The following is an 18762-nucleotide window of genomic DNA, read 5'->3' as shown; positions in this document are numbered from 1 at the left end:
CTTCTTTATGGTCCACTATAACTCTAGGAGTTGAAGGAGGTGGATAGTCCTAAGAGTCCCTTTTGTGTTTTATGTTTATTTTTGAAGGGATTTAGAGCCAGGCTCTAAGGGATCATCTTCCTTGTCTTTGGTCCATCTCAATGCTGCCTTTCAGTTCTGGCCTTGCCTCCTCCTTCAGGGCCTCAGAATGCATGGCTGAATTGTGATAACTTCTAGGAGGTTCGGGCAACTTCGAGGTAGTTGTTTACTTCTGCTTTACTACTAAGTGACTGGATGGTCAAAACCTCTATCAAGCCCCCTTCTTATTGGTATTTTTCTTCTCCTCTCTTAGAATGTTCTTGGTCAAAATGCACTATGTACCAGACCCCCTTTGATTCAGCTGGATCCCATTCCCTCCCCCCCCCCACGCCCCCCCGGGGCTATGTTTACACTTTCAGCCACTTGTTCAGAAAGTAGCACATTTGGCTTTGCTCAGTTGTGGAGTTGTGGAGTCAGCAAGGTCTCAGAGTGCAAAAGTCCAACTCCTGTGGTTTCTTCCTGAGGTTGCAGCGTTCACGGGGCAGCAGGACGCCGCCTCGCCCTGTGCATCTCAGTATGCGCCTTTTAAACCCCCTGCCACACGTTTTTGAGCATAAGGACCAAGGCAATGCCTCCCACGTTGGGCAAGGATCTCCACATATCCTGATGTCAATAGGCCTCTGAGCGGCATCGCAAGAGGAAGCCAACTGGCCAAGGGCATCACGACACAGCACCATGCGTTTCTGCAGACCGTTGCCGCAAGTGACTGAACAGTCTTCCCAGTTGGTGGTGGCCCATTTGTAAGCGGGGCGTTTGTAATCCAGCTGACCCAGCTCCAGGCGGTTGGACAGGCTGAGAATACTGTTGTTGAGGACTGGAGGACGCTTCCCATCTTTACGGTGGTAGGAAGACTTGTCCTCTTTGCTTTCTTTGGGCAAATAAAAGGAATAGCGTACTCGAGGTGGTGTCATCTTCCCAACTGATAGGACTTCCACGGTCAGGGGTTCCTGGATGGGCATAAAGGCTTGGAGGCTTTCCACTGCTGTACCTGTTCCACTATAGCGAATCACACTGCCCTTGACTATTAAGTCCCTTTCCACCGCGGAAACAATGAAATGTCCATTCAGAAGATATTTGCCATGCCCATTCTTCAGGGCCAGGTAATTGTCATCACTAACCAGACCCTTGTAGCCTCTCTGACGGATGTCAATGCTGGAAGCACCAGCTGGGAGGAGCACCACAAAGTTGTAGCCGTGCCTGGAAGAAAGACAAAAGTAGAAGTAAGGCAAAACATTAATAAGAGTTAGCAAAGTCACCTAAGAGATGCCTGACTTGGGTTGGCTAGAAACAAGGGTTGTAAAGGTTAGACAGGGGGAATCGTGCGGTGTCCCTATACAGGACCACAAATTTCAGCTGATTTAATAGAGTTAAGCATGCAGAATGGATTTTTGACCTATGGCTCCTGTAAGTTCCAGCACTGTGGACAGTATTAGGGATTTTTTTTATGACTGTTAACAGAGTAGGTTTCTGCCCTAAACATAATGTGCTCATTTTCCCCAAATGTCCTATTTGTTCTCTCAGAAGAAGATGGCATGAACATAGCCCATTAATTTATGATTCAATATATTGGAAAGACCAAGAAGATGGTTGATTCAGTCACCCAGTTAAGCATCTCATATGGATCTAGCAAAACATTGCCTTGTACTGAATCAAGTCATTGGTCTACCTAGATCCATTCAGTCTTTAAGCCGGCCTTTGGGTGACTCTACCCAAAGTTCACTCACATAGGTTTGGTGAACAAGCCTGAAACTTTCTTGCAGCTTTTGGTGTCTCCTCCACACACGCCGCACTTGTCGAATTTCTTTTTGGAACCAAGTTTCCCATCGCATCCAGCTTTGATACATTTTCCCTGGACACATAGCGAGCTAGAGTCTGGAGAACATGGTGTACCATCCACCACCTGAAAATCAGAAGGATAAGAATAGCACCCAGTGCTGCTTTAGTAAAATCTAGAGATGGCTGGAAAGTTGACCTGTAGCCATTTGATTTGGAAACAAGCAATCATCTGCCATCCCTGCCCGTGGTCCTAGCAAAGAAAATGTTATCCTTTGCTCTGTCCAAAGAAGCTGTTTGCACCACTGTTCATTAGGACTTCTGTCATGTAGTTGAATGTTCCACAGTGCTATGTATGACAAACATCCGTTCATGAATCTTGATTTTTTAAAAAGATATTTCTGAGATCCGGGCACTATCTGGATATGGGACAGGTATGAAGATTCAGAACCACCAAAATGATTCTGAGTAGCATACTAGCTGTTCTGCAACAAGGTAGTCCTCGACTTACAACCAGTGACTTAATGACCATTCAAAGTTATGATGAATCCCTCTCCCCCCCCAAAAAAAAAGCTACTTATAACCTATTTTCATGGCCACAAACACCCTGAGTCAAATGATCACATTGTGGGCACTTGGAAAACAGATCACCTTTACAGCCATTGGCCATGTCCTACAGACACATGACTGCAATTTGCAATTTTTTTGCCAGTTCCCAGTGCTTAATTCCAGTTTCTAGCAAAATATACCCACTTGGGAAAATTGAGCTGCTTAACAACTATGGTGTACACTTAACAGCCACAGAGTTTGCTTAACAACCACTGAAAAAAATGTGAAAAAATCAGGTCTGCTCACAACTGCAACAACTTATGACAGTAATTCCAGGCTCATTTATGGTTATAAGTCAAGGACTACTTTTTTATCACAGTGTCCTCCATGGTTCCCATTAGAAACCAAGGCTCTTTGTGCATAGAAGCAAGCAACACAGGATTGCAAACATTACACAAATAATTGTGGACAGAAGTGTTGTATTAGCACTGAGTATGTTTGTAGGCATTTTTTTTAAATTCCATTTATATCCCGCCCTTCTCCGAAGACTCAGGGCGGCTTACAAACTTAGCAGTAGCCTTCATTCTATGTTATATGCCTGCTTATTAGGGCTTTCACACACACACACCCAAGCGGCATTATTACAAAGTCAGCTTAATTGCCCCCAACAATCTGGGTCCTCATTTTACCTACCTCGGAAGGTAAACATTGTCAACATTTCATCTAGATAATTATGGGACTGATATGTTTCCAGGAAAATCTAAATACCTTCAATTAATCACCCTTCAACAAGCATCCCTTTACAATTTCTCTTTTTTTCTCTAAATTGAACATTCATTAAAGTACATTCCTTTCATTTTAAAATATCCAGCGCAACTGCTTCTTTTTTTTTCAGCCTTTGCCCTTTGCTGCCATCCAACTTTAGCGACAACAACAACAACAACAAAAGAATTTTAAAAAGTCCAACTTACCTTTGGGGCTAAGACATAAAAGTAGCCAGTTCCATTGGCTCGACAGATGAGCTTGCATTTATCCCGCGGTGACACCCCAGAATATTTGGGGACCCAGGAGACAATGGCGGTGAGTCGGTTCGTGCTATGGTTGTAGCCATTGAAAGCCTCGCATTGTTCTTCCCGAAAACTCTTTCCTGGAACTATGAGAAATCAGAAATTTTAGGAGCTGATTCCTACCAACACAAATAGAGCGAGCATCTAGTGCAGTGGTGGCGAACCTATGGCACGCATGCTAGAGGCGGCACTCAGAGCCCTCTCTGTGGGCACGCATGCCGTCACACCAGCCTCCCCGGGGGAGAGTTGCCCCCAGGTGTGGCCTGCACAGAGTAGCGCAGACAAGGACATGGCAGCCGGGCAGCGGGGGCAAGACTCTGCCCTCGTGCCCCATTGTGCGCAGATGATGCTGCGGGGCACAGGCGGAGGGCATGGCTGCCATGGTGCTGCAGGGCCATCTGGGCGATCTGCTGTAGTGGGCCAAGGAGGCGGTGGGTGGCCCTCCGAGTAGGCAGGTGGGAGTGGGGGTGGAGTGGGGGTAGGTGGGTTGGGGCATGGGGGCGGATCAGGGGCGGGCGGAGGCAGGGTGGTTTTGGGGTACTCGGTCTTTAAAAGGTTCACCATCACTGATCTAGTGAATCTTCAGACAACGTTGCACATAGTCATAAATATTGGATTTGAACATGAGCAGAGAAGGAAATACAACACAGCTGAACATTTTCTCCTCATAATGCCCAGATTTTTATCCTGCTTTTATTTTTACAAATAACTCAAGGCAGTGATCATACCTAATATCTCCTGCATCCTCATATGCCTAATACCCAGAACATGCCTAATACCTTACCTAATATCTCTTCCCCATAACAACAACCCTGCGTGGTGAGCTCGGCTGAGAGGGAGTGACTGGCACAAAGTCACCCAGTCAGTTTTCATGCTTTAAAGTGAAACTAGAACTCACAGTCTCATGGCAATTGGCTAAAAATCACCCAGCTGGCTTTCTTTCCTTAGGTGGGACTAGAATTCACCATCTCCTGGTGATTGGCCCAAGACACCCAGTCAGCTCCTGGTGATTTGCCAAACGTCACCCAATCAACTTTCATGCTTAAGGTGGGACTAAGACTGGCTAAAAGTCACCCAGTAGCTTTCTTTCCTAAGGTGGAACTAGAGCTCACAATCTCCTGGTTTCTAGTCTGATGCCTTAACTACTGTACCAAAACCTAGTCTAGTCCTGTTATCCCCTCCAAAAGAATTGATCAGCCATCTTGACAGTGCTGCAGTTGGCACCTTCATTAAATCTCACCTGAAGCAAAGCAGGGATCCAAACCACAAGAGCGATATTTAACTCGAACCCCTTCACAATACTTCCCTTCATTGGCTGGAGCCGGATTGTTGCATTGACGTTTAGCCAGCTGGACTCCTCCACCACATGTCCTTGAACATGTTCCATAAGGTGCCCACTTTCCCCAGTTGCCATCCACCTGTCAGGCCATAAGACATTGAGCAGATATGAAACCCACAAGGATGCCATCCCTATTTTTTCTCAAGGAATGCAACACTTTGGCTAGCTAGTGCCATGAAGTACGTGCACAATGCTTTTTCAGCATTTTTAATAATCGGCAGATTAGGAATTGTTTTGATCCCTTAGCATTTCAAAAGAGCTGACTCGTTGTGGAAACTAACAAGCAATTAAATCAACTGCTTGTGCAGATCTCTGCAATTTTCTTAAGTGGATTAAACTAAACCATAACAAACCAAATCAGCAATGATTCAGGAGACTATGAGTACAACTATCCAAATCCATGTGGACTACAATGGTTAATTTAGATGCTTCCAAAACTCTCAGTTCTGGATAATTCATGCCTGGGTCGAATTATGTTGGATTGCCTATTTAGCATAGTCTTTTTCTGTTTGTTTGTTTGTTTGCATATGCATCTATGGCCTGAACTAAACCTTTGTGAACATCAGCGTTTGGGCTGCTCTCCATGTAAAGAGCCATCAGTACTCACCCGGTACTTACTGATGTTATGCCTCTCCACACAGGCACCTTTCATGCAGAACTTCCCTTCTCCACAGCTGGTGCCATCAGCCCAAGGGAAATGACGGGTCTGGCACATGATGTGGCCACGAGCCTTTCCAGTGCACCAAAGCTTAGTGCAGTATTGCATGTATGGGCAAGGCTTGGAGCCAATGCCAAAGGCCAGCTCACACTGCTGGTTGAGATTATAGCTGGAACCGGGAAGTTCCTGAGGCAAGGAGATTGGCTTGGTGGGTTGGTCCAAAAGGCAATCACCTGGAGAAGACAGAGGGCTACAGTGGGAGATCATCCCAAAGGAAGTATCCATAGCAATAGCACTTACACTTATATACCACTTCATAGTGCTTTACAGCCCTCTCTAAGCGGGTTACAGAGTCAGCGTATATTGCCCCCAACAATCTGGGTCCTCATTTTGCTGACCTCAGAAGGATGGAAGGCTGAGTCAACTTGAGCCGGTCAGGATCGAACTCCTGGCAGTGGGCCGAGTCAGCCCACTGCACCTCCATGGCTCTGTAGCATCAGGACTATTTCTCTTGCTTTGTTACCAATACTAATCACAGTGGTGACAGAGGTGAGAATGCAGTGGTCAGGATTTACATTTTTAAACTGTGAACTGATTTGGATATTTAGGTTGGAGGTTGGCACAGAAATCTGATATAAATCACATTCTTTTTTTTAAAAAAAAGTTTCAAACAAGGATGAGTACAGTTGACCTGCTGCCCTATAATTCCAGATCCTTCTAAAATGGGTATTCCAAGTTAGATTCAGCCTTAGCATTTCTAATGATTTACAGCTTTCCAAGTGTAAATTGTTTAGTAAAAGTAGAGGAGTGTGCCAAAAAGAGTTTGATCGGGTGATTATTCTATTTTTCTAGACAGCTGGTTTTAAGAATCTCCAACACCCTCCAGGTTTACCTTCTCTAAGGGCTCAGTTTTTATATACTCCTAAGAGCAGATTCAAATAAACATCTTGATAGCATAAGAGCAAACATTAAGAATGTGCAAAACCTATTTGAGACGCTAACAAAAAAAAATGGTGAAAGGTTTTGCTTCCCTTTCTCCAAAAAGGTTTGTTTCTTTTTTTTCTCCTCTCTCTCTCTTTAAATTAATAGAAAAATCATAATATTTCGGTGACATTCATCAGCAAAATGAATTTCCAAATTAAAGGGAAATTCTTTAGTAATTCCAAACCTGGCTTTAATAAAGTCACGGTCTAATATTGTGTTTGCATCACAATATCGAGTCTAAGTCAACTAAGTCTTAAGGAGGTTTGCCTAGTTTTGACTTAACAGTGTCTTGTATTCTATAATCCATAGTTTATGGCTCTGTAAAGCTCCATTGTAGCTTATTCCATGAATCATTGTTACAATAAAACCTAGCTTAGTACAGGAGATGAAGCCAATTTGAAAAGTAATGGACTCCAACAGATCTATTACTGATAAAGAAAGGATAACATCTAGATCATATCATGACTACAGAGATTGCTCATGTTTTTGTGGGTCTCGGCTTTAGGATATGCAGAATCCCACAGAGAAATTCTGTTTGCTTAACTGAGTTTTGCTGGATGCTCCAGCAAAAAAGTAAATTCCAAGATTTGCCTTGAAATACCACGTTTATGGAGTCAGCACACTATAGAAAGGTGAACTGCACAGGATATCCTTTGTCACAATTACTTTGGCTGAGATTCATTGCCACCAAGAAGGACCACCAGCTCAGATCATTATAACTTACATGCAAAAATCAGCAGTGACGAACCACAAGAATTTACTATTCCAAAGTGTAAGCATTCACCAAGTGAGAAAAGTTGGCTTCTGGAGCAAATACTTTGATTGAACCACTTCCCTTTCTCTTAAGGACATCATTTCGCCACTACCCTTCTGACTTGTCCACCTAAATTTTGGTGACAAAGGTGTCTTCCAGCCCGTTTCTAGACAAGCATCCCTAATCTGTAGCCCCCATCTCTCTTTCATGGATCTACCTCCTGTCCCCTTCTCACCATGTCCGCTGTCCAGGAAGTCAGTGATGATGGCCGTGCTACAAGGTGACCATGGGTTAACACGATCAATTTGGATGAGAGTGGGGGACATCATATGGTTAGTCTTCAGTTTACCAAAGACTTCTTCACAAGCCTTCACGTTGTCATGGGGCATGTTGAACACATGTCCTAGAAAGAGAGAGTTATGGTTTGAAAATTGCAGCCAGCATTCTGGTACTTCCCGAGGGATGGAATTAGTAATGAATAGAAGTATCTGTTAGTTTCTCCTTCCAACATACTGTTTCCTCTTACTGAAACCTTTCCTTATGTAAAACAGGAGGTGGTAAACAGTGAGCTTGAGTCCTTCTAATTCAAGAACCGTGCTTTGTGTTCATAATCATGGTTAATTTGGTTATTGATTAAACCAATTTTTAATATGAACAACTGGCCAGATTTAACCTATTGGAAGGAGTCATCAAATCTCTTTCCTGCTGTCCAGGCAACAGTAGGGACACGATGTCAAAGCTGTTGGACTTGGCATGGTCTGGAGGTTTTACAAAGGTTTAATTTGTGTCCTCCACCTCCTCTTTGCTTTTTCTTCCTTAATCCATGAAAGAAGTGACCTCTGTTGCACATAGCTTTGCAAGGGCCTGCAGCAAAACTGTTGTACTCTACATTCCCTTTCCTAGATCCACAAACATCTTCCTTCTCATGTTCTAATCAGGTTGTCCCTCAAAGGCCAATAAATTTACAACAGATGCAGAGTGCAATTGCTGCCAGCAAGACCTGCAAGCCAGCAGTTTTTCTTTGCCAAGACTCACACCATTTACTATGTGTGCAGATACTTGTCGTTTCGAAAGACTTGAGGGGGAAAAAATGAGAAACGAGGGAGGAGAAAAGAAAAAGAGAATTCCTTATTCAAGCTCATAACTACCCTGGGTGGAACATCTGAAAGCTGATCAGAGACATACTGGGACTAGTGGAAGAACATCTAGTTAAACTAGGTCAGAAATAAATTAACTCTATTTGTTTAATGTAATTTCAGAATATTAAATGCCTTCCTGCTAGATTAACTGGTAAACTATCTCACCCAGTATTCTGCTTCTCACTGGGCTGACCAGTTGCCTTTGGCATCCTTATTTTATTTTTCTTCTTGTGTTTTTCCGCAAGTGCGGGGTCTGCTTTTTTCAGATCAACTGAGAGTTGATCCATTTGGGATTGGAAATGATGGGAATTGACCAACTGGCTTGTTTTCTGAGCCCGGCAATATGGGCTAAAAGAGAGTGACTGAACCAAATTCACCCAACCTGGTTTCATTCCTAAAGTGAGACTAGAACTCACAGTCTCCTGTGATTGGCCCAAAGTCATCCAGCTGTCTTTCATGCCTAAGGTGGGACTAGAACTCACAGTCTCCTGATGATTGGCCCAAAGTCACCCATCTTTCATTCCTAAGGTGGGACTAGAACTCACAGTCTCCTGTGATTGGCCCAAAGTCATCCAGCTGTCTTTCATGCTTAAGGTGGGACTAGAACTCACAGTTTCCTGTGATTGGTCCAAAGTGCCACGGTTGGACACCCCTGGTTTAGGCAGAGGATAATCAAAAATGTCTTCACAATTTTGGGTTGGCTTTATTCAGACATTACATGATACCTGTCAACTCACTGTGACAGTTGACTATGTGAAGAGATACAAGACAATGCAGCTGAATTTAATCCAGCATGGAACACCAAACCTGAAGGGAACCATCAAAAGGCAGCAAAGGGCCTTGCCATGAGCTAGCCTATCCCAGCCAGAGGAATCTAATTTGCAGTGAAACCATTTCTAATTTTAGGAGCTATTTTGAATCGGAATATTTTGTTCCTCTAAACCCCAAATCCTCCTCCTGCTTTCTAAATGAGAACCAAGCCATTTGGTTGTCAATTCAGGAGACACTCTGGCGCTCTGGATCGAGGTGTGTATCTAACGCATCCCAGCAATTACACATTATTTCAGGATCTCTAAAGCCTGGGAACAGAAGAGCCAGCAACGAGGAGCCCTCTGCTTGGGATTCCTTCTCTTTCGAACAACTGTTCTCCAGCAGTTCCAACCGAGCCTTGGAATAAAATTGCAGCCTTGTTGCTCTCTTTTTCCTCCGCAAACATATATACACATTCATTTACAAGGCTGAGTTTCCCACAAAACTATTCTTAAACTTTTGCTATTATCAAGACTTCCTGAATCCAGTACTGGGATTTATTTTAAACGTCAAGCTTCTTTCTCTAATTAGAGAGAGAATTCTTCTGTTAAAAATGGAATCAAGCCACATTCCTCTCCCTCCATTTCCTTGGCAAAATCTCTTTGGCAGGTGTCAACCACATTACGGTGTGGGCTCTGCCTCTCAGCTGTGGCCTTGGTTAAGTGACCACTTCCAAAGTCACTGGCTGAGGGATTGAAACTGCTGGCCAAGAATGGCTTGCCAAACATCGGAAGGAGAGCATGCAAAACCGGGCGGATGCAAAGAACAAGCTGTAAATGATTGGATGCTGCTGGATTTAAGAGGCTAAACTAGCTGACTTGGAACCATCTTCTGGAGATCTGTGCTTTCACAGTTCCTAATCTCCCATTTCTTCCTTTTCTAACTATAGATGACCACCACCACAAAAGTCATAGAACATAGAAATGCCACATTTAGAATTGGGTTACAGGACTGGTATCTGTCAAAGTGCCGGCTGATGATCCCAATGAAGTAAGCACACCTGAGACATCATGATCTCTAATGCAAAATTTTATTGAGCACAGCATACCGGCACTAATGAATGAAAAACCAGCTCCGCCAATATGGCGCCTCTAAACGCTTGCCATAACTTCTCTTCTGCAACCTTGGTTCCCAGTGGATAGAAATCACCTGTGCATTCCATACATTCCCCTCCCCCCCTCAGAAGTGTTGGCAAGCTAGAAGCGGCATGGCTGTCCTAGGGCAAGCAATCTTCATAGCTTGACAGTATCTCGGAAAGAAAAGATAAGAGGACCACAAGAAGAATCCCTACAGGAATATATTTTTTTAGTCTTCAGAATCTTCAAGAGTTTCTCTTTTTTTTTTCTTAGTATTTATTCTTTTTATAAATAAGGCAAGATGATGGACATACCTAATACTCCTTCCTCCTCCTATTTTCCACACAATAACAATGCTCTAAGGAAGGTTGGACTGAGAAAGAATGATTATCCCAAAGTCACCCAGCCAGCTTTCAGACTTAAAGTGGATTAGAATATATACAGTTTCCTAAACGATTAGCCCAAAGTTACCCAGCCGTCATTCATGCCTAAGGTGGGACTAAGAAATCACAGGCTCCTGGTGATTGGCCAAAAATCACCCAACCAGCTTTAGATGTTCTTCTAAGTCTTCTCTCTCATCTTTCTATCCTTTTTTGAAGCCGTTCCTTACCTAGCTCATGAGCTGTAGTAAAAGCAGAAGGAAGACCATCATCCTCAATGACGGAGCAACTGCGTTTGGGATCACACATGGTGCCGACATCCGCCATTCCCAGGGTGTCACAAGTGGTAGCACCACACAAATCCTGCCAGGAACAAGAAACTATCCTTTAATCTCAACAGTTCATTTTTCATAATTTAAAATGTTATGTATACACAATGCTTCCCACATATCATTTGCTTGGATTGATTTCAGCTTCAAAGGCAGACTTTTAAAGCAGTTCTATCTATTTTACTCATTTACAAAGCAGTTGATAATAGGAATAATAATGAAGAACATCTCCGGATTCAATCCTATAGACACCTATCTATGAATAAAGCTGGCTAAATGCAATGGAACTTAATTTAAAATAGGTTTGTTTCTTTGCTCATTCACAGTGGTCTTCTCAGCTTTCAGACAATAAGCCTCCAGGAGAAACTTACAATCAATACGAGAAGCCCATCTGCAAATAGGTAGACAGTCCTTTGTTAGAGATCTTCAAGTAGTTGGCTGAAAGTCACAGAGAAACTTTTATTCTGGATATCTAAACTGAACAAGGGTTTGATTCGTTGAGCTGTGGGATACTTCCAACTCATCAGATTATGCTCAGCTTTAGAAGCACCAAATTACTGAACTTCTACGCTGAAGAAGTGCAATTAACCATGGCTGACTTCTAGATATTTGTCCGCACAGAGTTCCAGGTGATAAGAGGAAGCTGGAAGTCACCATCATCCCATATTTGAAAGTCTGAGTAGAAAGGGAGATGAAAGCTTTCTGCTTGGTACTCAAAATGTGGGCCATTTCTTCTGTTCGCCAAACAATACGGCTAAATTCAGACTAATTACCTAATGTTCTTCATATCTTCCATGGGAGGCTGGTTATAGCACATTCTATTTCTTATTTCCCTGTTCCTTCTTCCTTCTTGTTGCTTTTAAGGGTGGATTTACTATCTGTGAGATGGTCATGTGACCACCCTCATATTTTGAATATTTGTACTTGAGCTGAACCATCCACAAGCCAAATCCAGCTGAGATCTACTGGATAAGCCAAGTCTTGTTTAGAATTATTAGAGCTTAGTCATAGACAGGTGTCAAAGAACCAGCCAATGACCAAGAACCAGAGATGAGTGCTGAGGGGCTGAAGCCAGAATTCAGAACTAAGATAGATGAATTGAGAAGTCATGCCAGGAAATAAACTATCATTGCCAAGCTATGTTGTCCCAGTCTGCTTGGGATGCCCTGTTTGTTCTTTATAACAGAATAACAAAGTTGGAAGGGATCTTGGAGGATTTCTAGCCACTTGATAGGATCTCCCACTTGAACAGAGGGTTGGACTAAAAGAACTCCAAGGTCCCTTGCATCATTCTATTCTATTCTATTCTATTCTATTCTATTCTATTCTATTCTATTCTATTCTATTCTATTCCAGTCCAACCCCCTGCTCAAGCCAGAGACTTTATACCATTTTAGACAAATGGTTGTCCAGTCCCTTCTTAAAAGTCTCCAGTGATGGAGCAACCACACCTGTTCCACTGGTTGATTGTTTCCCTGTCAGGAAATTCCTCCTTAGTTCTAGGTTGCTTCTCTCCTAGATTAGTTTCCATCCATTGTTTCTTGTTCTGACTTCAGGTGCTTTGAAGAATAGGTTGACCCATTCCTCTTAGTGGCAGCCCTTCAAGTATTGGAACACTACTATCATGTCACCCCCTAGTCCTTCTTTTCTCTTTACTAGACATACCCAATTCCAGCAATGTTTTAGCCTGCAGCCCCCTAATCATCTTTGTCACTTATTCTCTGCACTCTTTCCAGAATCTCAAAATCTTTTTTATATTGTGGTGACCAAAACTGGATGCTGTATTCCAAGGATGGTCTTAACAAGGTATTATAAAGCAGTAGTATCATTTCACGAGAAGTGATCTTTCTTTTCACAACAAGTTATCTTTCTTTCCAAGAGACTCAGGAATATATCCAGTACCTCAAACAGCTTACTCTCTAGGGAGGTATGCCTGTGTAAAGTGATGGTGGCTCATTGTAGCTGCAGCAATTCCTGAAAGAAGATATATTAGTTCTAAGAAGGGAGAATAATGGTACAGACAGATACGTCATTAATTTAGCTCTGTGTCAACTGGAGCATATAAAAACAGGCATATTGCTGGAAGGCAAAAATCCAAAAAAAAAATCCACCTTACTTATTTCAGCCATGTCATGCAATCAATTAGAAAAGGCAGTTGTGCTTGGAATGGTCAGTGGTAAAGAAAATGAGGCTGTCAAAATCACAGTGGCTAGACTCTGTCAAAGCTGATGCCAGCCAGAACATAGAACAACTGAAAGAAGCTGTGCAAAGAAGGAAAACGTAGAGAGATGGTCCTTAGAATCCCCAGGAATGGACATGATTGAATGGATAGCATCATTGTCAACAAGAGTGCTTTTAGAGCCAATGCTCAAATGTGAATGCAATCAAAAATAATTTCATCCATTATCCAGACACAAACCCAGGTTTGTTTTGAACCCATTTGCATCATGGTTGCCTGACCCTCAGCCAAAGACTAAACTAGCTAAGAATTCTAGGAGTTGTAATGCCAACACTATCCAGAGGGCATCAAGTTGGCAACACACTGATATATCTCCTTGCTTATAGCAGTAGCACTTAGATTATATACCACTCCATAGTGCTTTACAACCCTCTCTGGGCGGTTTACAGAGTCAGTGTATTGCCCCCAACAATCTGGGTTCTCATTTTACTGACCTTGGAAGGGTGGCTGAGTTAACCTTGAGCCCCATCATGATCAAACTCCAGGCTGTGGGCAGAGTTTGCCTTGCAATACTGCATTCTAACCACTGTGCCACCAAGGCTCCTTAGGGCAACATTCATGCTTTACAGCTGCTCTTAAAACATCTCAGATCTAGATCTAGCAATGCTATGGATGAAGCACACTAAATGGCAACCTAGTAATGTTGGGATTAGGTGGACCTGTGAAAAAATGCTCATAAATATGGGTTTCTGGCAGGCTTGACAAACTGACAAGGGGTGGGTGGGAGGGAAACCTTTTCTAGTAAAGAATACTAGGAGAAAAGTCGTGAGCTATGCAGTATGAAGTCATGAGAAGAAACTGAGAACATAGTTAAAGAATTAAGCAAGGGGCAAAAATTTCACCGTACCGGAAAAAAGAAATAAGGCAAGTTAGCTTTCAATGCTCAAAAAGCATCTCTTGCTGAAGACCGTTCTTCCACCAATTAACAAGGCCATGTGGGTCAAACTTTTGGCTCTCATTGAGAATGATGCTCTTTGGTGTTCCTTGAGTGTGATGCCAATAATTCAGCTAAGATCATTCAAGGGGAACAAAGATCATTTCCCCAGCTGGAAACCTGAAGATGAGCTACATTTTTTTACATGTTCTAGATACGAAAGCTTCATGCCACGAAAGGCATCGCTGGAACAGATTTAAGCCAACCACCCCCTTACCCAGCACCAGGCAGAACATAGGGGAAGCTTGCCACATCCCATTCTTACTGCTGCTGGGATCCAGGATTGACATCATGTCCCAAAGAGGTCAATTCACAATCTGGAGCAAAGACAGCATTGTTATGTTCTTATTGCAAATTGCTTCCATACCCTCTTATTCAAAAGCAACAAGGAATAGCTCCAGGCTGTATCCTGCAAGACTTGAGACACATGTTGGGAAGAAAAGATACTTCTAAGCCTTGGGAAATCAGAAAACAGGGAAAAAAGAAACTCAAAACAACTCCACCTTGATTGAGTTAGATATAGGTTGCACTAGAGAGAAGTTTTGATAGACTTACAAATCATGTTACAAGAACCTGCCTAAAATAGATGCCATGATTCCTAGCGCCTTCCTGTTTCTTGAACTTGACTCTCTTAAAAAGCTGACAATATTTAACCTCTATCAATCTCAGCAGTCTAGCAAAGAAGTCCCAAAGGTGCTTTTTCAGGAGGTAACTGGACTTTCTTGTTTTTCTCTGAAGACGTTTTGCTTCTCATCCAAGAAGCTTCCTCAGCTCTGACTAGGTAGTGGGGAATGGAAGGGTTTATTTTCCTTGCAGACTGCTAGTTATTTGCATTCTTTTAGAGAGTTGTTGAGGCCACTTGGAGGTTTAACTGTGTCCTCAGGGTCACCTGAGTAGTGCAAATGTGTGTGGAGCTTTCTTGGTTGCAGGATGTTTCCTGCCCTGTGTCCCTTCACTGTTGAAGACAAGCCTTCTATTCCCCACCATCTAATCAGAGCCGAAGAAGCTTCTTGGTTGAGAAGTGAAATGTCTTCAAAGAAAAACAAGAATGTCCAGATGCCTCCTGAAAAAGCACCTTTAGGACAACCGTGACCTGGATGACCAAGAATCTCCAAAGATATCTAGCAAAGAAATCTACAGAGACTAGACTTGGACTACAGGAGACACAGGGAGAAATGGCCATAATGTCCATAATTGTGAAAAGAATTAAGATTGCATAGTCAGGATGTCTGTAAAACAATCAGCAGAAAGGTCTAGACATGGTGTGATCATCACCAAACCATGCAAGATAAAACTGATCCACCAAAGTCAAAGTGGAATAGCACAAGGGTTGTGTGCTAAAGATTTCTTAAGTGCTATTTCTGATCATTCTCAGTATAATGAGCAAAAAATGCTTTCTTTTTTATTATTATTTTTCTCAAAGGGGAAGTGTATTTTGGTGAAATATTTATCGGCCTAGGAATCCTGAAAATGACCTTAGGCAGCTAAGCGAGATGCTTGAGACCAGTTATTTTTTTGGTACTGTTCCAAAAATCTTCCATCTTCCCAGTTGTCCATACTTCAATTCAGTCCCAAGGGAAGGCATCATCAGTTTGCAGCCATAAAGTAAATTTGGACACATCGTTACAAAAAAAAAAATCTGAAAGAAATATCAAAGCACCCTGAGAATGAGAAAAAAAAAAGCAGGAAGAAGAAAACTTGGAGAAAACTGGACAGATTTTGTAAAGGAATTGTCTACATGTAGCATTAACATCATCAATCAGCTAAACGTTCTGCCAAAATAGGTTCACGATTGACATCCCGCTGACTAAGAGACCTTTTTCACGTTTCCTGCAACAGGCGAATAAATCAACCCCCAGCGGAATTATGTCTTAAAAATGTAGCCAGAATTGCTCCATGCACCTTTGCTTCCTTCCTCTTCTCAATGGTCATCTCAAAAATGCCATCAACAGGGAAATGGAGACAGGTTTACATCATTTTTTTTTTTTTACAAAAGACACATCTTCTAGCCAGCACAATCCTTTGTGGTGGATGTAAATCAACCGAGCAGATGATCTGGCGTTCAGTTTTGGGGAAAAAAATAATAAAATTAAAAAGAGGAAGCTAACCTGGCTGAGAAGCCAAAAAACATCTTCTCCAAGGCAACTACTGATCCTTAACAGGAAGCTAGCCGTATCGCTTCTCGCGTGGGGAAATCAGATGGAGAGAGTCTTTGAGTTTTAAGCCAACATCCGGAAAAAAAGGAATCAGTTGAACAGGATTGAAAGTTCCCAGTTTGGGATAGACCAAGAGTTGTGTGTTTAAAAAAAAAAAGAAAAGAAAATAATGTATGCTATTGTGTATTCTACATTACAGCTAGATGACAAAGGGCTCAAAGTTCACAATGTAAATTGTTTCTTTATTTACCCTGACTCCAACAGACTCATTCATTCATTTATGTCATCAGTGGGTGTTGTAAAGGATTGCAACCAACAATATCCTCAGGGATAAACCTAAACAAAATAATTAAAAGAGCTCTCTCGGTGAGTCATCCAGCCTCCTGACCCACAGGCCCTGGGACAAGTTTTGAAACATTTAAAATTCATAAAGCAATCATAGAAGATTATTAGGCCCTGCAATCGGACCTTTATAGTGTGCCTTAAACATCAACGTTCGAAGGAAAAGTTTGAGCTTGACAACCTTCCCAAGCCCAGTAGATAATAATAATAATAATAATAATAATAATAATAATAATGATGATGATGATGATGATGATGATGATGATGATGATGATGATGATGATGTTGGAAGGGACCTTGGAGGTCATCTAGTCCAACCCCCTGCTCAGGCAGGAAAGCCTATACCATTTCAGACAAATGGCTGTCCAGCTTCTCCTTAAAAACTTCCAGTGTTGGAGTATTCACAGCTTCTGGAGGCAGGTTGTTCCACTGGTTAATTGTTCTAGCTGTCAGGAAGTTTCTCCTTAGTTCTAGGTTGCTTCTCTCTTTGGTTAGTTTCCATCTGTTGCTTCTTGTCCTGCCTTTAGGCGCTTTGGAGAATAGCTTGACTCCCTCTTCTTTGGGACAGCCCCTGAGAGATATTGGAAGGCTGCTATCATCTCCCCCCTCATCCTTCTCTTCATTAAACTAGACATACCCAATTCCAGCAATTCCGTTCCTTATATGTTATAGCCTCCAGTCCCCTATTCATCTTTGTTGCTCTTCTCTGCACTCTTTCTAGAGTCTCAACATCTTTTCTACCACAAGATGCCACAAAGAAATGGTGTTTCATAATGGTGTACGGCATAACATGCAATGCAATTATCTCAGAATCTCCAGCTCTGTTCTGGGGTCCAGATCACTAACAGGAGATAAGGATCATCTTTAAAGGACAGCTGTACCACACTAAGCTAAACCTTTGCCACCTACTTTTTAGCTTCAACAAAGCAATCAGTTTTTCGCCCTGAATAGCAATAGGAAGAGAGAATTAATGGTCCAACGATGTTCACCTTTGTCCACAGAGTCATTACATCGCTACTCTGCCTTTATGACCCTTGCCACCAGACCAAACCATTTTAAAAAGGAAAAAAAACAGGCCATAAAATGTGGCCTATTGCTGGGATAGAAGACTGCGAAATTTCATGTTCCTTAAGCTCTTGCTGCTAATTTGGAGTGCTCCTTAGACAGAATGAATGGAATGGCATAAAATTAGCTACCGGAAAGGGAACATTGCAAAAACATTCTGATAAGCAGTGACTGCAGCTGGTATATGGTTCCAATTGTGCAGGAGCTGCTATAAAGCCACCCAGTATAAAGGTTGTTCTAATTATGTGCATATGAATATATAGTCCTGAGTTTTAAGAGAGAGAGAAAACATCACCCAGCAATTTGCAAAAAGAAAATCCTAAAGTTAAGTTCCAATGTCTCAGTTGAAATGTACAGTAAATACTGGCAATGCTCTCCTTCAACCCAATTCCCTGGGTGAGATCTGTCAATCAAAGTAGATAGTATTGGCCTTGATGATAAAACCCACAGCTCATATCCAGGTCAGGATCCCACTTAAAACTGCAAGAAAACCCCTCCACTAATATCCACCATATGTTATGTAGCATTCCTAATGTCTGCATTTTGGTCTGTTATTTCTGAGCCAAGAAACATTCTAAGACGAATGCTAGCAGAGACTGAATTATGTGGCCATTGGTGCCGCAGTTGTCCCACGGCAGATGTCCCAAGCGAAAGTCCTGCTGGAAGTAACATTTGTTGGCCACAGGTGGCTTATGAAAAGATGCTTAAAGTCATCCATTACCATCAGCTTCTCAGGGCATCAAGACAAGGAAGCAACCAAACTTCATACATAACATCCAATATTTCCTTATGCAATGAGATGGACTTGGAAAATGCAAGGATATAATCCCTACGAGAGTGCAACACAACAGGACCTGGGGGGGAGGGGGCAGAGGGGGTCTCTCACCACTGGAAGTGGCTGACCGGGTAGAAAATCTCTTAAATCTCTTAAAAACTATTATAAAATGTAAGAAAGTTGCTTTTATTTGATGGTTAGAATAAAAACTGTGTTAATTTAAATACGAGACGGTGCTTAATAAGGGGGGAAAGAGAGGAAATATTTACTGTATTAGTTTGAGATTTGCACCAATGATATTTGCATGGGATTGAA

At 42.3% G+C, this 18762-nt stretch overlaps 1 protein-coding gene across 1 annotated transcript in view; it reads right to left on the bottom strand.

The window, feature by feature from the left end:
* Positions 1-491: 491 nt before the first annotated feature.
* Positions 492-18762, bottom strand: part of ADAMTS15 (ADAM metallopeptidase with thrombospondin type 1 motif 15) — a gene marked incomplete at both ends in the record, with an annotated part of 32520 nt that continues 14249 nt past the window's right edge. The window contains 7 exons of the mRNA XM_083368261.1: positions 492-1275; positions 1803-1978; positions 3372-3553; positions 4708-4885; positions 5414-5697; positions 7438-7605; positions 10838-10970. Coding sequence (XP_083224387.1) covers positions 492-1275; positions 1803-1978; positions 3372-3553; positions 4708-4885; positions 5414-5697; positions 7438-7605; positions 10838-10970 — 1905 coding nt within the window. The remainder of the gene's footprint in view (positions 1276-1802; positions 1979-3371; positions 3554-4707; positions 4886-5413; positions 5698-7437; positions 7606-10837; positions 10971-18762) is intronic.

Source organism: Vipera ursinii (assembly GCF_947247035.1).
Source record: "Vipera ursinii genome assembly, chromosome: 8".
NCBI classification, from domain to species: Eukaryota; Metazoa; Chordata; class Lepidosauria; order Squamata; family Viperidae; genus Vipera; species Vipera ursinii.
The sequence above is the reverse complement of the archived record's forward strand: the minus strand, read 5'-3'. Positions and strand labels throughout refer to the sequence as shown.